The 18,819-nt window shown below is 53.5% G+C and overlaps 1 protein-coding gene across 2 annotated transcripts in view; it reads right to left on the bottom strand.

The window, feature by feature from the left end:
* Positions 1–2,889: 2,889 nt before the first annotated feature.
* Positions 2,890–18,819, bottom strand: part of PDE6B (phosphodiesterase 6B) — a 62,826-nt gene continuing 46,896 nt past the window's right edge. Inside the window, exons 4-22 of one of the 2 annotated variants that reach the window (XM_006146726.1) lie at positions 16,998–17,138; positions 16,833–16,907; positions 15,994–16,058; positions 14,997–15,063; positions 14,705–14,752; positions 13,399–13,548; positions 12,980–13,123; positions 12,482–12,547; positions 11,034–11,180; positions 8,968–9,075; positions 8,610–8,719; positions 8,265–8,352; positions 7,578–7,678; positions 7,209–7,316; positions 6,733–6,796; positions 6,364–6,438; positions 5,665–5,748; positions 3,929–4,094; positions 2,890–2,951 (exon numbers count right to left, since the gene is read on the bottom strand). In XM_006146726.1, coding sequence (XP_006146788.1) covers positions 2,890–2,951; positions 3,929–4,094; positions 5,665–5,748; positions 6,364–6,438; positions 6,733–6,796; positions 7,209–7,316; positions 7,578–7,678; positions 8,265–8,352; positions 8,610–8,719; positions 8,968–9,075; positions 11,034–11,180; positions 12,482–12,547; positions 12,980–13,123; positions 13,399–13,548; positions 14,705–14,752; positions 14,997–15,063; positions 15,994–16,058; positions 16,833–16,907; positions 16,998–17,138 — 1,869 coding nt within the window. The remainder of the gene's footprint in view (positions 2,952–3,928; positions 4,095–5,664; positions 5,749–6,363; positions 6,439–6,732; positions 6,797–7,208; positions 7,317–7,577; positions 7,679–8,264; positions 8,353–8,609; positions 8,720–8,967; positions 9,076–11,033; positions 11,181–12,481; positions 12,548–12,979; positions 13,124–13,398; positions 13,549–14,704; positions 14,753–14,996; positions 15,064–15,993; positions 16,059–16,832; positions 16,908–16,997; positions 17,139–18,819) is intronic. The other variant, XM_006146727.1, reaches the window with a different exon arrangement.

The raw sequence follows: 18,819 nt of genomic DNA, 5'->3' as shown, positions 1-18,819 counted from the left end.
AAAGAATTATTTTATTTAACTTTATTTCTTCCTAATGGGTTGCTGCTTCCTGACAGGCATCTTCTCCCTCATAGGATACCCTTAGCCCACTGAGAATGGCCCCTCCCCAAACTCCCTGATAAAAGACAGTGCTTAAGCCCTAAGGGGGGGAGTGGGGCAGAGATTCAGAGTGTTAACTCCTCTGTGCCCGCCAGCGAAATTAAAGAGTTCTTTTTTCCTTTTGGAGTGCTGTGTTTTCGTCCCTTGGCTGTCTGCTTTTCCGCAACAATAGATAAAAAAATGCTGTGCACAACAGGGCAGGAAGTGTAGCAGCCCACTGCATAGTGTCTAGCCTGGCCTATCAGGGTCATCGGGTGGGGGCCAAAGGATGCCGCTTAGTGGAGATAATGGGCAGGGGCATTGTGGATACTGTTTGGCCTGTTTACTGAAGCTCTAGCCCGCTTCTGTCAGCAGCCCAGACCCCTGGATGGACAAGGGTAAGGTATTTGAGCAGGGTTGGAGCTTATCGTCCTGCTTCCACTCACGGTCCTCGCTCCTTTAACCCCAGGAGGTGGCTAGGTCTCATTTGAGACTGAAGCCCAGAGACTGGCCTTAGGAAGAGGCTTGCAGTGCCTGAGCAGACCCACCCCAGTTGGGCTTCCTGGGATTCAGCCCCTGCTGGGTGACCAGCCAACCATGTGGCCTTGCTGTTCAGAGTGGATGAAGTTGATGCTACTTCCTGCTGTATGCCTTGAGCAAATTTCCTCTGCTTTGAACCCCAGGTTCCTTTAAGAGTTCATTTGTAAATGTGAGAAGCAGCCACCAGCATTTCTTCTTCTTTTAATAGAGGTGTTGCCTTAGGGTGAGTGCACAAACCAGAAAGAGGGACAGTGAAAGGGAAAGTGAGAGGGATGGCCACACCGCAACCCCCTCTACCTTCTGGGATTTGGGGCATGCACATAACATGTGCCCAGCATGAGTTTCAGGTTACTGAGTCTGGCACTCAAACTGTGGTCGGTCACATGGGAGTCCAGTGCCTTAACCATGATGCCACCCACTGGCACCTGTACCCATGTTTCAAAGCCCTGCGTTTGGTTAAGGTGAGGTTGTTTTTGGTTTTTGTTTTTTAATAACCTGAGAGTGTTTGCTGGAGCCTGGTGTGATGCTCACTGGCCAGGTAAGATCTAGTTTCTTCTGCACAGCGCCTTATTGCTAACCCGTTTGGGTGAGGTTTGAGTGAACTAAGATCCCCACAGTAGGCTCCCATTGGTTCCCCAGCATGTCTTCATTGCAGGCATGGTGGTGTGGTGACTGGAGGGAGTGACAGCCCCAGTTACAGGCTCTTGCCATTGGTGAAGACAACCAGCTCCCACCTCCTGCTGCTTGTTGGCTGTGCTGGGCATGTTCCTCCTACCCCTTGTCCCCTAGGAGTGACCCCATCTGATTAAGTGCCATCTGGCGTTGCTTTTAAGGTTGCACATCACAAGTTCAAAATCCTTCATTGCTACTAGCAACACCCTTCTCCCACCCCAAAAGGAAAGAGAAATCACCCTCCAGGAGGGGATACCCTTTCTCCGTTCTCTCGGGGTTTGGGTCATGTACATAAATGTACCCAGTATGTTTTTCGAGCCACCGGGTTTGGGATTCAAGCTGCTCAGCTGGCCATGTGGGACCTAAACACCTTCACTGCTGTGCACCAGCTGACCCAAGACACCCATTTCAGATGTGAGTCCTGAAATGCCCTGTTGGATTTAGCGTCATCCTTTTCTTGAGACTTAGCAACATTAAGTCACTGGGGTGCACTATTGCCGTCCATACGGGAGAACCTGGGCTGGTCTGCCCTGGCTCGAAACTTAGTGCGACCGGGAAGACTCAGCCACTCCATGCAGACCTCACCTCTGACCGCTGCTGTACTCATCATGCTGGGACCTGTGGACAGAAGTCTGACCACTTTTCCTATTTTTCCCAAAATCTTTTCAAAAGAGGACTGAGGAAGTCATGCCCACAAACATTAACAGACCATTTACTTTCTATTAACAGGATTCTTCCTACCTCCTGTCCCTGCATAGTATCTTTGAGATGCATATTTCAACCATTAGTGTATTCTTTTGCTTATGCCTTCCCAAGACATAGAACTTCCCTTTTTCTTGAGATGTAGATTGAGCCTTTCTTTAACTAAGACAGGGATCTACCCTTCCAATCACCGACCTAAGAATTTGTGGAACCCACCTATAACCTACAAGCACCCCCCCTTCTACCTGTCCCGCCTTTTTGGGCCAGACCAATGGGAAATCTTTTAATTAAATGTTGTCTGTCAATCTCAAAAGCAAATAAAAGGAACCTCTGTACATGATCACCCCGAGAAAAGGCATGTATGCCTCTTCTCCGGGCCTAGGTCACTCACAGTTGGCTTGGAAATAAACCGCATTAATTATTAATTATTAATTTTACAGTTGGTTATATTTTTCCGTCGACAGACCTTTCTGGCAGACTTCTCCAGGGCCAAATATGCGCCCTCCACTATGATTCCACCATATAAAAGGGGCAAGTTGTTTGCTCTTTATTTTATTCTTAGTGTCTGGATATACATTTCTTCCCTAGATGAGACACAGCCTGTCTACCTATGTACAGGTATATACATGCTCCCACTCAACGGTTTCAGACACAGATCACAGATCCCTTCCAAAGATCTATGGCAATTGTGTCCAAAAGGGCATGAGTAGTGTTGGCTACACTTTCGAGTTTTCGTAGTTGGCTTTGGTTTATAAAAACAAACCTTAGAAAAATTAAAATGATCCCAAATTATCTTCAGCCATTTTCTTGGGCTTCCTAACCAAACTGCCGGAAGCAGAACCCGAGTCCCAAGGTGTGAGTGGAACGAGGGAGTCTGGCTCCCCAGGGGACCGAGGCTCACAGGATGCAGCAGGTAGAAGACTTGGGTGCTGGGCCACCGTTGCAAATTTCTGTACTCACTGCAAGAGAAGGCAAGATGGTGGGCAAGAACTGCATGTGCCCCATCCCTTCCCTCTGCTCAGTGCCTTCTACCGGCCCCTCAGGAGAAAGGGTCAAGTGTGGGTCTACAGCCAGCCCATGCCAATTAGTGGGGACCCAACCTTTCTCAGTGCGTTAGCCTTTGACACCATGGCCTGATTACTCTCAGCCTTGGTTTCCCACAACCCCGAAGCATGGGATCAAAGCCCCAGAGTCGAGGTGGCAGGGAACAGGCCCAAGCAACGATGCCACCGGGATTCTAATTCAGGAGGCACCGACGTGTTAAAACTGAGAGTTCCATAAGGATAGGGTAAGGGGGGAACACTCCTCTGGACGCAGCACAAGATTTAGCTCTTGTCTGAACTTGCTTACATTTTGCTTGAATACTTTGTTTTTGTTTTTGCTAGAGTGCTTGTGCGCCTTGCCAGAGAGAGAGAGAGAGGGAAAGTGAGAAATCACCCTCCAGGGGGACGGCCACACTGCAATCCCTTCTCCCCCAATCTCCTCTTGGGATTTTGAGCGTGCATGCACACATGCCCGGCATGATTTTCAAGCCGCTAGGTCCAGGACTCGAGTGCGGTCAGCCCTGTGGGAGTCTAGACCTAAACACTATACCTCCTGCTGGCCCTCTGCTCTTTCGGTGTGCTGTTTTGTTCCTGACGGGAGCACGGGTGGACTTCCTGAGTTACTTAGGAGACTGCTACTCCAAAGCAGAACAGGACTGTTTGGATTTCAGTGAGCCGCCATCCCTGGCAATCTCTGGCTAGGAACCAGAGGAAATCCTTCCAGTCTGGGTTTGTTAACTACATAGACTCAGCAGCGCCTCTGTGGGACGGGACCTTCCTGAGAAGCTCCCGCAGGGCTGCTTGGAATCCCCTCTGCCTTTTTTTTTGAACTGTGTTGAGCGACTTTCTGCCTGCAATCAGCCAAGTGCCTGGCTCTGCAGGCTGCAGGCCACAGGGAACCACACCTTTCTTGGCCGCCACCTCCTCCTCCTCCTTTTTCTCCTCCTCCAGGGCCCTCACTTTGGCCTCGTACTTGTCAGCCAGCGCCTTCCACTCCTTTCTGTTGTTCTGCAGTCTGTCGAACATGGGCAGGATCTCTTCGTGGAAACGGGAAAACTCCTGGAGGGAATTGTGGAGTCGCTGTGCTGTCGCAACTGCTGCAGGACTCACAGCGACTTTGGGTGTGACTGTGATGCACTCTTAGCAATAAAAGGATCCCAAGAATAGAGAGGAAAATGTCTACTGCAGGAGGGATGAGGGGCAGGATGGAATGCACCCCTAGCATAGAGCAGGGGCGGGGGCGTGGTAACAGGCAGGTCCTGCAGCGCCTTCGCCCATCTCGCTCACATGTGCATACACCCACAAAGGTCTATGCCATACATACATTATATGCTTAAATCACATATGCACATACCACACATGCACGTACCACACATCCACACACATCACACGCACACACAACACATACATTCACACATGCACACACATACCACATGGGCACATGTACACATACACATGTACATATCACACACTTAACTATTACATGTGCACATACCCATGCGCACACAGCTTGTGCGCACACTATACATATGCACATACCACATGTGTACACGTATGCACACACCACATCATGCCACACACTTGCACATACCGCACGTGCACACATCACGCAGGGTGTGGATGGGGAAGCCCTATAGTAGGGCTGTGGCCTGTGGGCACTTCGGCATTGACTGTCTTGCTGGTCCCACTTTACTGCCTCACACTTACAGCAGGATGAGGCCCTGCCGGGGATGACCTCACTTAGAAGCAGGTGACACCCTCAGCCCAACCCAGGAGGCCCCTGTGGAGCTGGGCTGTCACATGGGCATCACAGGAGCTCTGCAGTTGGATCCACTACCCTGGAAAACCTTTCCTGAGCTCACGCCCTGTGTCCTTGTGGGGCCAAAAGGGAACTCAGCGTAGTCTCAGTAGGATGACAAGTCCCTGGCACGTCGGTGGTGAGTGTGGCTACTTTCAGCTGTTCTGTTCATCTTTACTGGCCGGCCATGCCAGCATGCCAAGCAGACCCAGCCTGCCCTCGAGGGCTCACAGACTCGGAATAAATGAACCTGCGGAGGGGCGCCAGCTGCAGGGGGGGAGGTCCCAATGAGGAGGGAACATGTGAGGTGACGCCTGAGGTGAGTGGAGGACACTCTGGGTGGGAAAGCTGCTCTAGACACTTTTTTTTTCTTTTTTTTTTGCTACAGGGCGCGTACACTCACCAGAAAGACAGAGAGAGACAGAGAGACAGAAATCAAGAAATCACCCCCCAAGGGGAGATGGCCACACTGTAATCCCTTCTCCATTCTCCTCTTGGAATCTTGGGCACGCACGCACACGCACCTGCCGTGAGTTTAAGTTTAAGCCGCTGGGTCCAGGACTCAAACCACAGTCAACTACATGGGAGTCCAGCGACATAGCCAGTACGCCATCTGCTGGTCCCCTTGGTACTTCTAAGGAACAGATGGAGGTCTGTCTTGAGTGGCGGTGGAGGTGGATGGGCCACAGGCTGAACAGGTAGGCAGATGCTGGGAGGAATGGGCACTGAGGTCCCCCCTACCCCACACCAGATAGGGAAGCCCATATAAGCACCCCCTTCTCACATCTCCTTGCCTGCTCCCGCCACCCCGAACACCTCTGTGCTGCACACCTTATACACGAACGTGCACACGAAGTCAATGAAGCCAACTTGCAGCTTGGGGAGCTCGGCCGCCTTGTTCCGGTCCATCATGGGCTTGCAAGGGAAGAGGCAGGTGATGAGGATGCTATCTTTTTGGGCCCCTCAGGACCTTACTCAGCCCCCAACCCTGCAACTCCAGTGTTCACGGACACACAAAATGAGCAGAGCCCACGGGCTCTGGGACCAAGCCTGCCTAGATACATGCTGGCCCTTGGCTGTGAAGGGGAAGATGGTCCTTGCCACGTCCCCTGGGGTCTCCACCCTGTGGGCTGCTGTCTTCGGTGCTGACCCAGAGCCTGTCGGCACTGGCTAACACTGACAGCAGTGACCCAGTCACTCAGCTGACCAAGGCCCCTTGGGTGGGGGGGCTAGATGTTGACGCGCTCTGTGCATGGACTTGTGATGGACTTTGGTGTGGCTGGATTCTGGACACTTGGAGCTGCCTTCCCCTCGGCCTCCTTCACAGCCGCCTCTACCCTCAGAGTTTGTATGGGGAGGGTGAGCCACCCAGCCTCATGTCACAGCCTCATGTCCCACAAAATGAGGTGTGGCTCCAGGACCCCAGGACCTCCTTGGTTCCCTGTCTGCCACCAAGCCAGGAAGCGCCCGAGGACCATGAAAGGGTCTAATCCCCTTGTCAGGGTGGAAGTTTCTGGAAGCAGCACTCACAATGGGTTGTTGATTCAATACTGTCCTTTCCAAGTCACCTTGTTCCCAGAACTCAGCAGCTACAAGAAGAGCCACCTGGGGAGCACACGAGGCAGTCCTCTTGGGGGTCTGTGCTTCCCAGGTGTGTCCCAGGCCCTCCCCATGAGGCTCTGTGCCCTGGTCTCCTCGGACCCAGATCCCAGTGCTCAGGGCTGGCCACTCCTGAGCACAGTGCCACTTCCCACCCTTGCACCTACAGCCAGACTGACAGCAGACTTCAGAGTTATTTGCAAATAGCGGTCTGTCCCCCTCGGAAGCTCACTAAAATGAGCCCCTCAAGGCATGGAGGAGATTTCTTGCTGCGTCAGGATGGCTCTCGCGAGTCCTGACCTTGCTCTGGACTTCCCAGGGCTTGGTGATGGCTGATAGATCGCACGCCGTCATCATCATGGCCCTGTGGACAGACAGATGGAAGTCATGAGGATTTCCTGGGTGTCTTCTATGGCAGGTGCTTTACATATGTTTTCTTATCGGCTCTCTGGGACAGGCCTGGAGGAAGATCTAGTTCTGAATCATGATTTTGTAGGTGAAGACGTAGAAGCTCAGAAAGTGAAGTACATTATTGCCCAAGGGCACAGACCGAGGACTCCAAACCCTGCTAGCTTCCCTGAAAATTGGGAGCAAATAAGGGTGAAACGTGTCTCAAAGCATCAGTAAGCCACAGAGACACGAGCCATTCTTGTAGCGGACATGTAGGGGCTGGCTCTGTTCCAGCGGGGAAGGTTTGCAATCTAACTGCCTCGTGCGTGGTGGACCCATGCCCTCTGAAGGGGAGCGCACCCTCCCACGCTGACCTCCACACTCACATGATTATCTCTTTCCGCGTTGTCTCCAAGGACAGGTACTCCACCCAGCTTTTCTTGTCCGTGTAGTTCTTAGACTCGTCCACGATCTTCTGGAACATCACCCTCTTCCTGAACCCCAGGGGAGGGGCACAAGAGAGAGCAAGTGAGAGACCCCTCGACTCCCCCTCACTACTCCCCACCTGCAGGAGAAGAGCCGAGGCAGGGATGCAGGCCCGTCTGGAGTGTGTGGGGCTGAGACCTGGGCAGGACCAGACTCGGGGGCTGCTTCACCCCGGTCATGCTCCCAAGGCCTGCTGGGAGCCCCAGGACTCCCCTGCCCTGGGCCAGCGAGGCTCCCCTCCTGGCCCCTTCAGCCCGCTGGGTGCCCACTTGAAGTAGAGGGCCAGGTCTGTGGCGATGATGGCGATGTCCATGAGGTGGGTGACGTGCTCGTGCTGCCGCCGGTTCAGGTTCTGGTAGATGTTCAGGGACTGCGGGAGGCACTGTGTCACCAGGCTTCCCGCAGGCACTGTGACCTGCTCTGACTCTCCAGCCCCTCTCCCTCCAGCCCTCAGCGCACAAGACCCCCAAATCCTGCTGTCTTGGGCCCATGGCTAGGACAGTCCTTGCCACCTCTTACGGTGCCCACCCTCTGTCAACTTCTATCATGGCCATCGGCACGGGACCCAGATGGCCTCCTATGTCACCGCCCAAGAGGAGGTGGGAGGGGCCACTGAGTGTCCTGGTTCCTCCAGGACCGCCCACAGCTCAGCTGCTGGGTGCTCAGCGTCCATCCGCTCTGCCCCAACCCCTGACTTCTTGGATTCCATCCCCACCTATGATGGGGACATTTTCAAACAGGTGTCTTCCTGCTGCCAAACCCTCGCCCGGCCCAGGGCCAGAGATCAGGCTTGTCCCCCTGGACCTCAGTCCTCGCTTTTCTTCAGTTGCCCTCAGGTGCCCAGTCAGAACACCTGCTCCCAAGACGTGTGGACACTGTGTCCGCAGTGCTAGGGGAGGGCTAGTGCAGGCGACAGCCAGCTGGCCCACAGCAAGGGCTGAGGTGAAGACACGAACCTCTTCCGAGAGCAGGAACTTCCCAAACTCCAGATGATGTCGCTCCAAAATTGAGGAGCCGTGGAGCTTGGCTAAGGGGTTCTGGGATCTGTTGCAAATTGTATTTAAAAACAAATAATAAGCCAATGGTCAGAAGAGCATTCTAGAGGCAGAGGGCTAAGGGGCCACCCAAATACCCTGGCTGGGGGGGGCCCAACTTCGACCCACACAGGAGCTGCAACCCTGCAAGGGAGATCCCACTCTCTGCCTGTGTTGGTTGCTGGGGATGCTCAGATCCATGCCCAGGCAGGGAAGGGAATTTGCGCACCCGCCCCTGCCTCCCCCCGCCCCCCGTCAGGCACCTACTTCATCTGGTACAGATTGTTGGTGCCACGGTGGTCGATGTCGTGGCACAGGCCGGCTGTCACCATGGCAAAGGCCTCCAGATCTGTGTAGTAGCTTTTTAGCTTGCCTGTCTGTGGAGACAGGGCCACCATGCCCGCGAGTCCTATGGGGCCGGGTTCCCAAACTGTTCCCTCCAGCCCTGGTGCCCTCCAGCCATGGCAGGGGCTGGGGGCTGCCCTGGATGGGAAGAGACGGCCTCCTCTGCTTCCTCTGCTCTTACAGGCAGGCCTCCACCATCCTCTCAACACCAGGAGGGTCTTCGCAGCTCTGGTCAGAGGGGAGGCCTGACAGGGAGACTCTGCCTGCCCCATCCACGCACCATGAGCAATGTGAACATCGTCTGGGCCACATTGAAGCCATGACGCCAGTTGTGGTAGGTGACTCTCCGGTATCCTTTGCTGACAGAGAACAGGAAACGCACCAGGACCTGGAGGAGCCGAGAGAATATAGGCTCTGGGCTCCGCCTGCAGGTCCTGGCAAAGTGGTGCTCGCTGTTGCCATGGCTCCAGTTCCGAAGGCCTGCTCCACACCCTCACCCCAACACCCTGCCTCCTGGGCCTCCAACCTCCTGATCCCTGTTGCTCACCACTGACCTCTGCTGGTCTTCCTGTGAGGGGATGGGACACCTGTCCAGCGGAGGAGGGAGTGGCAGGAAGCCTGAGCTGGGCAAGCAGAAGCTAAGAACAGACCCAGCATTTATGGACATCTGGGGCCTCCCTCTTACTACCCAGTCCAAAATTGGAAAGAGGACCCCTGGAGACATGGGGTACTTTAAGCAGAAAGGGTCAGTTTTAGGTGCAGATGGCAACATGTGTGCGCTGCGTGCAGAAGGGGAGGGAGGGCCATTGCAGGGCAGTTATTACTGAGCAAGAGAATACAGGTCACAGGAACCTCTTATTATGTCCTTTGTGATTTTTAGGGTCAGAAAATTATTTTTCCTTAATCTTTTTGATTGTTAGAGGGTATATGCACTTGCCAGAGAAAGAGAGAGAGAGAGAGAGTAGATAAAGAGAAAGAGAGACAGAAAGTGAGAACATACCCTCTAGAGCGATGGCCACATCACAATCCCTTCTCCTCCATTCTCCTCTGAGGATTTTGGGCATGCATGCACACATACTAAGCATGTTTTTCAAGCCACCAGATCTGGGACTTGAACCATGAAGTTGGCTGTGTAGGATCCAGTTGCCCTCACCACTATGCCACCAGCTGACCCAGGTCAGAAAATGATTTCAAAATATTTTTTATTCTGTTAATATTTTCCATACACTTTTCTTTTTTTGTTTTCTTTTATTATTTAGTAAAATTTCTTTGGAAAATGCCAGCCAGCTGCACCTGTCCTCAGTAAAATATGAGAGGAGATGATTCACTCTTGAGCATGGGGAAGCAGGCCACTCCCTCCTCCCGGCCTTGAGGTGTGGAGGTGGGAGCCAGAGGCTGTGGGCAGATGGCTGGGAGCTCTGCTGTGGCCTAACCTGGAGGACACTGCATGCTTTCTGCTTAGGTAATAAGTTGCTTCTGTTTCCTCTACACCCCAGGCAAATCCCTTGCTATTGCCCAATGATATACCTAATGACCAAATTGCTTAGAAGTTCTATTAATCAAACTTTCTGTCTCTCGGGGGCTGGCAGGTGGTGTGGTGATTAAGGGTGCTGGACTCCCACGTGACCAACCATGGTTCAAGTCCCAGACCTGGCAGCTTGCTTTCTCACTTTTCCCTTTCTCTCTCTCTGTCCCTCTCTGGTCAAATTAACATAAATAAATAAATAAAGCTAAATAAAATAATTCTTTTAAAAATTTTTTTCTATCCATTTCTCCAGTATATATTTGTCCATCCACCCATCCATCTACCCACTCATCTCTCCAACCATCCACCCACTCACTTGCCCATCCACTCATCCCCCCATCTACCAATTCACCCACCAATCTAGCCATTCATCTACTCATCAACCCAACCATCTATCCACCCACCCATCCATCCACCCACCCATCCATCCATGCATCTGCCCATTCACCGAGCCACACACCCATCCATCTATCCACTAATCTACTCATCCACCCCCCATCCATGCATCCATCCACTCACCTGTCCATCCACTCTACCAATCCACCCACCATCCATATATCCACTCATCCACCCATCAATCTACCCAATTATTTATTTTGGGCATACTTACTGTGTGTATTTTATCCATTCCATGATGCACATGTCTGCCCTCCCCCCCAAACCTGTGGGACCTGACACTCTCACCCACATTTCCATTACCACCTGTAGGGTCTGGAACCCTTGATCATGTCCTCACCCCCACACTGTGGGGGACCTGAGGCTCCTGACGATGTCCTGCCATACCTCCCAGAGGATCTGGGACTCTCGTCATGTTGCCCTACCTCCTGCGGGATCTGGAACTTGCGGACCACACCCAGCTCGAAGTACATCTGGATGCCACATTTGACCAGATCCAGCTCAGTGCACTCCAGGTCAGAGAAGTGGAACTCATAGATGTCAAACTTGGTGGGCCCTGGCAGCTCTTCCTTCTGTGGGACAGGAGTACAGGGCTGAGGGGAGCAGGTCCCCTGAGGTCCCCACTTGTTCCTTGTCCTTTCTCATGTCTGAACCTCCCGTCCAGCCTCAGGCATGCCTGACATTTCTTCTCCAGTAACTGTGGCCTGTAGCTGGGACACTCACATCTGTCCCTAGCTCAACCTGGTCCTCTCCTTTCCTCCTGCCCTGTAACCCAACAACAAAGAACATGCCCAGATGGGCAGACAGAGTGATGTTGTCAGGAAAACAAACACTACAGTGTGCACATAAAAACATACACAGACACACGCAGGTTACAGGCACACATGTGGACACAGGTACACATGTGAATACATAGGCAGCCAGGTGGATACACAGGTATGGACATGGCTATGCAGGCACACACATGCAGACACATGCACACAACCAGAGGCAATCCAGACACCAGCCGACTTTGGGAACCTGTCAAACACATTCACATGCTCAGTCAAAGGCCCACTCGGTAGGACTAACAGCCCTTGCATGATTCTGGTGAAATCACTCGGGCAGACACAGGGTAATAGAGACGTCACGAAACTTTCAAGTTGATCCAGGGGTGCTCTGTGAGAAACACACACAGGCAAGTGTTCATATGTATTTGCACGTGCACACACAAGCACATGCATGCACACATGTAAACAGACACAAACACTAGGTGCTGTAGGCACCTGTCAGTCTTTTTTTTTTTTTTTTCTTTTTTTGGAGAGGTTTTTTTCGCTATAGGGCGCGTGCGTTTGCCAGGCAGACAGAGAGAGATGGAGAGATAGAAAGGGAGAAATCACCCCCCAGGGGGGATGGCCACGCCGCAATCCCTTCTCCTCCATTCTCCTCTCGGGATCTTGGGCATGCACGCACACATGCCCGGCGTGAGTTTTAAGCCACCAGGTCCGGGACTCGAACCGTGGTCGTCTACATGGGAGTCCAGTGACATAGTCATTACGCTAACTGCTGGTTCCCAGCACCTGTCAGTCTTACAGCAGATGGTCACTTAGTCCAAATTATGACCACAGAGGCTAAGACGTGGAGAGCTCTGGAAAGGCATGAAAGAGCCACGCAGACAATAGATTCACACAGTAGGGCAGACAATAAGTCAGCTCTTCTGCTGGACAGACACACTCCGAGACTTCCTTCCCAAGGACTATGTAGACACACGGCAGCTAATATCACAAGGGGTTAACTGCAAGCACGCTCCAGCCCCAGGGAAGGGAGCGCTCTGGTCTGCCCTCTGCCCCCAGGAGCATCCAGTCTTCCCTCAAGGACGGAGTCAGAGCCTTACCAAGATTTCAGCCAGCTCCTCCTCCTCACACTCAGCAGGCTCCTTCCCTAGGCGTTCTCTTGTCGGCTAACAGAGGACGATAGGCATGATGTGAGTCAGGGTGATTGCATCACCTTCTCCCCCCACGAACATGGTGGACAAAGGTGCAGCTGAGTAAGGACGGAGGGTCCAGGCAGCCTGCTATGCCAGAGATTAATGACCGCTGTACAGGGGCAGCTCATTCTCCCAGGTGCTCCTATCTCTTGGGCACCTTCTAAGCAATCCACATGGATGGCAGGTGGAATCGTCACATGATGGACCAGGAAGGCTTTGGTCACACCCTCTTCACTGGTAAAGAGACCGACATACAGGAGAGGGACTCTGAGGTGCGCAGACAATGCCACAGTGTGTGCAAGCTGGGGCTGAACCCCAGTCTTTGATCCCAGGAATATGCCTAACCACTGGGATACTCTGCCTCCCTCCTGGACAGAGAAGGACTGATGACATGAAGGGAAGTACCAGAACTGACTGGATTTCATCCTTGTCACATCTCACGTGGTACAGAACCATGTCCTGGGCAATGTCCTTGCAGTTCTCCAGCTTGTTCATCTTGTCGTAGGTGTCAGTGTTCAGCACCGACCAGCCCAGGAACTGCGTCAGAGACTGGGACAGAGCAGCAGCGTCAGCTGTCCTGACATACTCACTGAGCACCTACTACGTGTGGTGTCCCGGGCTTGGTATGCAGGGTCCCAGGATGCCTACCAGAGAGCCCCCAGCTTCCAGAAATAGGCCCTGGCGAGTGTCTCCTGGTTCCCGCTCTCCCTGACCTCATGCTGGGTCGGGGGAAGGAAGCACATGGTAGAGAGAGACCCCACACAGCCAGAGTCTTGACGTCACACAGGGTGTCACCTATGCCCCACCTGGTAACAGGTGTTTACCTCCATGAGAACCTCATCCTGTTCATCAAAGGGCTTCCCATCTTTCCTGTTGTAAAAGGTCGCAACGGCCACGATCTCCTCCTTTTTGTTGACGATGGGCATGGAGAGCACATTCTTGATGACCCACCCAGAGTCGTCCAGGGGCCCGTCCTGCAGGGAGTGGTGTCCAGAGCTGAGTGTGCTTTGGGGCTGGCCCCGGCCAGGGCTTGTTAAACACGTGGTGTGAGCCTTATTTATTCTGCCCTCAAACTGATGACTGCGTCATTGTCCCATCTCTTCACTTCCTCCTTGCATTTAAACTTTATGTCCATGGTTTTTATGGCATACGTTTTCTAAGTAGAGGAGGGGGAGGATGTTTTTCTATCAGGACTGTCTTCACAGTCAGCCAGGAGCCCACCCTCAGGAGGGTTGTGGGCTTGGTTAAATGCTCTGCTCTCATGTTCTTAAAGTTTCTAGAAATTGCTCAACAGGGGCCTCGTATTTTCATTTTGCCCTGGAAGTTAGGTAGTTGGCCCTATGTGACTTCTATATGACTTTCATCCCACTGATATCGGGCCTGGCCGATGATGTATGGATAGTTACTAGAGGAGGTCCCTAGAGACAAAGCATGTTTCCACCGGTCCACTTGTCCACCCATCTGACCTGGGAAAGAGCCTTCCCTGGCCACACATCACCACATAAAGTCAGGTGGAGCAGACTTGAACCCTCAAACCCTGAGCCCTCACTGGGGCCCAGGCTGGCCCAGCTGAGTCCAGTCAAGATCAGCCAAGATCAACCGAGCTCAGGGAAGCCTAGACAAATCCAGCTGAGCCCAGCCAAGATCAGCCAAGATGAGCTGAGCTCAGGCAAGCCCAGACCAGGCCAAGTGAATGTAGCTGAGATCAGTTAAGCAGGCTTGAACCCTTGAAACCTGGAACCCACCATGGGGCCCACACTGGCCCACATCAGCCAAGCCCAGATAAGATCAACTGAGATCAGTCAAGACCAGTCAAGATCAGCTGAACCCAGCCAAAATAAACGAAGCCAAGGTGAGCCCAGACGAGATCCCTCCCAGACAAGATTCCTCTTGGCCAAGATCAAACAAGTCCAGTCAAGATTACCAAGTACAGCCAAGATCACCGAAAACAACAGGGCTTAGTTGACCTTAGCAGACCTGCGTATATGAAACACATGCTTGTTATTGTCAACCTCAGCTGAGACTTTGATGTTGTTTCTTAAGCAGCAAAAAACAATTCAGCCCATCATTTCTGAACCAAAACATTTTTCCTAAGTAAAATACAGTTTCTATCAATGAATAGAAAGATACCTGAAATTTGAACGTTTCATCAGCAGAAACATTCATGATGTTACAGATCTGAAAAGGGATCAGAAAAACAACTTCACCAGAAGCAGTTGAATGTACAATGTGATTCTAGAAAGGACCCTGCAATCCAGTCGCACTTTCAAGAGTTGAGCTTCCAACTAGGCAAAGCAGAATGACTGAGGGCTCGCTGAGACACACAGGGACTGGTGGGAAGGACTTGAAGGAGACGAGGGCGAGCATGCATCACAGCATGGGCAAGGGCAGGGTCCTGAGGACCCGACGGCATGGGACTCACAAAGCCACTTTCTGCCACGTAGGTTGGAAGGCCACTGACCAGGGCCCAGTGATCTGCCGGGGGTGTGCTGGGGAGAGAAGCATAGAGTCAGACACACCAGATACTTGGGCTGTTAGATGCATGAATGTAGATTTTAGCACATGAATGTAGATGTGAGCACTAATATTTATTCCCTTCACTGAGTTCCAGGAGGGATCAGGAGTGACAGAGGTTGTAGGAGAGGGTCCAGAGGAGGCTGATGCATTGGGAGAACCTGATAAGGACTTGAGGAAGTAGAAGAGATTAGGAAATGAGGTTGGGGGACATCTGTGCTGCCTCATTTTTTCTTCCTGCTCTTTGCCCATGCTGGGGCTCCTTACTCTGCAGTAACTCTCTCCCTCACTGGAGACCACATGGCTTTAGGCTGCCTTCTGGGACTCAGTGTGGGTCCTGCCCTGCAGTCTAGGCCCTGACTTAAGTCCAAGCTTAGAGTTTGGATCCTAGTCCCTATGTGAGGCCTGGGTTGGAGTCCTGACAGGCTTGGGTGCGTGGAGGTCACTTGTCCATGCAGCTGTAGGGTTGGGGATGGCTGACCACATTTCCTTAGTCTCTCCCTGCTGGAGTCTTGCCTTGACCCTACATGGACTTTCCTCTTTCAGCCCCATGGGGGAGTGCAATGCCAGGCCTCTCCTTCTGGAGGCTCCACCTGTCTGGGCTGGACTGTTTGACCCAAGATAACCCTAAGGGTTTCACAGTTCAGTTGCTGCTGACTGGGCCTCCTGAATAGCTCAGCCGATCGCTTGAATGTCCACTCTGGGTAGCCATGGTGCCTCGGGCTCACCACCTCCCTCCTCACCTTCCCGTCTCCTTCTCACTGTCTCCTAAAAGTGAGTCCCTCTTCCCACCATGTCCCACTGCAACCACAGCATGGGGAGCTCTGCAGGTGGAACCAAGCACCAGGGAAGTCCAGGGCCAACTGAGAGCGAGCTTCCCCTTCTTATAAAACCCTGGCACTTACGGGATGACTTTGATGTCTTCCTTGCCGTGGAGGATATAGTCAATGACTTTGTAGAAGATGATTTCCTGGGAAATAAAACATATCAGTGTGGGGTCTCCCTGGTCCAGCTCTTCCACAGGGTCCTTCCCTGCAAGGTGAGAAATGATGCCAGGTGCTCCTGCCCGGACACAAGCACATGTGCACACACACACAGAACAGACACACATTTGTATGTGCAACACATACAGATTACATACAAATAGTTACACACAGCCACACATACTCACAGGTGACACACACAAGTAAACACACATGCAACTGCTTCCATGTAATGACATACACGTGAACATATAACTGATATATCCACCGCACATGTGTGTTTTACACATGCACACATGCACATGTAAACCATCACCAGTACTCATGGACACACACTGCACACTCTGGTTTAGATCTGCCGTTCCTCTCTCTGTGTCTCACTCGATCCCACACAGATTGTCCACGCTACTTCATAGAAGCACACACGTGCACACGTGGAGAAGCGACAGTGATTCAGTGGTGGGGCAGCAGGAGCTCTGGCCAGTTAGGACCGATGCTGGCCTTCACACTAGACTTACGACTCAGTCTGTGAGCCCTCCCTGTTTAGGCCTTGATTCCTTCCCCCAGACCCTTGTGCAGGGACCAGGCCCAGCCACCCCGTCTCTGGAGCACACAGGGCTGGAGTTGGGGGAAGGGAGGAGAGAAATGGCAGACAGGGCCTTGGGGGCTTGGCCACCATCCTCCCCCAGCTCTGACCCTGGAACTGAAGCAAGGGAAACCAAGGTATGCAGGCTGGACCCTCCTCTGCCACAACAACTCACCCGGCCGTCGGGTGTACGTGGGCCTGAGTATGGCTGGGCTTCTCCCATCAGCACAGGCCACACGTCAAAGAATTCCTGGGCAGAGAGAAGAGGAGAGTGCAGTGGTCAGCCCAGGAGTGGGGCTGGGCTGGGCTGGGCAGGGGACCCTGAGTGCTGAGGCCTCACCTTCTCCTTGGTCATGTCCAGGAGGCCCACTGAATACCGTTCACAGTTCAGGTAGGCCCGGACGGTGTAGAAGGCCTTGTGGAACTGCCTCTCAATATCTGTCAGCTCCTCGAATACCTTGTTGGCCGACCACAACAGCACCTGGAGGGAAGGCACACCTGTGAGCCTGCGGCCCCACCCACACCCACATCAGCCTGACCACAGCAGCGGGGTCACCCATCACACCCGGTACACACACAGACGCATCTGACTACAATGCCTGAGGGGACACCGTCGGACCGTGGGGCCTGGCAAGGCCCTGTTTGATGGCGCCATGGCCAGGGTTCCCTCCATGCATGTGACCTGCTGCCTGGACAGAGAGCCCACAACCTAAAGGACAGTTGGGCCTCCAGGCTTGGGCCTGCCCTGTCACCACCACCTGCACTGGCCTTGGGTTTGGTTAGCGAGTGAAAGAGTGAAACCTGACATCAGTTGCTATGAGCTTGAAGGGCCAAGATCTGACCAGCCGTTCCTCTGACTGTGTGCTCTCTCACAGCAAAGTGAGTCTAAGAGTGACGGTTTGCTGACGTGCTCCACAAAGTCCTGGGCAGACCCCGCCCAGGGCATTGGCTCCCAACAACCCCAGGCCTCTGATCAGTGCTGCTGGACAGGCTCAGCCTAACTCTAGGGGACTGTCCTCCCCGCCCAGCCTGGGCCAGTTTCTGCTTCCTCGTCCACTGCCCACACACAGGGCCCTCGGGCCTGCACTGGAGTTGGCCTCACTCCACGTCCGATCTGTATGGAGCGCTGCCTGGTGCACAGCTCCTTTTCCTCCACTGTTCTTCCCTGCCCAGCTCCCTTACACCAGTCCCTCTCTCAGGGCCCTCTGAATCACCCTACCCCTTGCTGTCAGATAGAGAAGTCCCCTGGAGTCACCAGCAGCCCCCTCCCCAGGCCCCTGCATGCCCACAGCCCTCCCCTCTGCTGGAGCACTCCCACGCTGCTCACCCTCGCCCAGCATGGCCACTCAGCCTCTGGCTCTTTCTCTCCATCCCCAGCCTCCCGACATTCAGGGGACAGGGGACAGCTGCGCAGAGGAATCCCGACTCCGCCCTGGGCTCCACTGTCTTCACCTCATCAGCAGGTCCTGCCCAATCCCAACCCCAGAGTCCTCAGCCCTGCAATCGAGAACTCAGCTAGACCGGGGCTGCTGTGCCTTTGGCAAACGCTCAGCTTCGCGTCCTCCCTCAGCGGGCCGTCTGTTGACCCCAACCTTTCTCCATGGCTGGCACTTCTGCCCTCCAAAGCTAACTGTGACGCCTTGCTCTTTCCTGGCCCACACTCTCCCACCAGTAACTTCAGGAATGAAGGAATGTGAATTCCTGCACTGCCGACTGGCAACGGAGGGATGAATCCCAAATCCACCCAACACCAAATCTGCAGTGGGAAAACACACACCATATCCGCTGGGGGGCGCTCACGCCACCTTCCCTTCGCAGCTGGGAGGAAGCTCCAGGAGGTGCTATGGTCACCTCCATGTTCCTGGGGAGAGAGTGAGGCTAGTAGGGCCTGGGGCAGGTACCCACGAACTCAGCCCCTGTTGGAGGGTGTCAGTGTCCCCAACACCTCGCCCACCTCCTCTGGAGCAGGACTCAGTCCGTGAGCCCTCCCTGTTCTAGGTCTTGATTCCTTCCCCCAGAGCCTTCCCTGAATCCCACACAGGGACCACACCTCTCCTTTGACCCCAGGTCTTCTAATCTCTGTCCTCAGCAGAACACAGGATGTAGTGTGGATCGCCGTCCCCAGCCCTGACGCTGACTGCCTCTTCCTGGCCTACACCCCC

This window comes from Tupaia chinensis, unplaced genomic scaffold (genome assembly GCF_000334495.1).
Source record: "Tupaia chinensis unplaced genomic scaffold, TupChi_1.0 Scaffold000186_1, whole genome shotgun sequence".
Classification (NCBI taxonomy): Eukaryota; Metazoa; Chordata; class Mammalia; order Scandentia; family Tupaiidae; genus Tupaia; species Tupaia belangeri.
The sequence above is the reverse complement of the archived record's forward strand: the minus strand, read 5'-3'. Positions and strand labels throughout refer to the sequence as shown.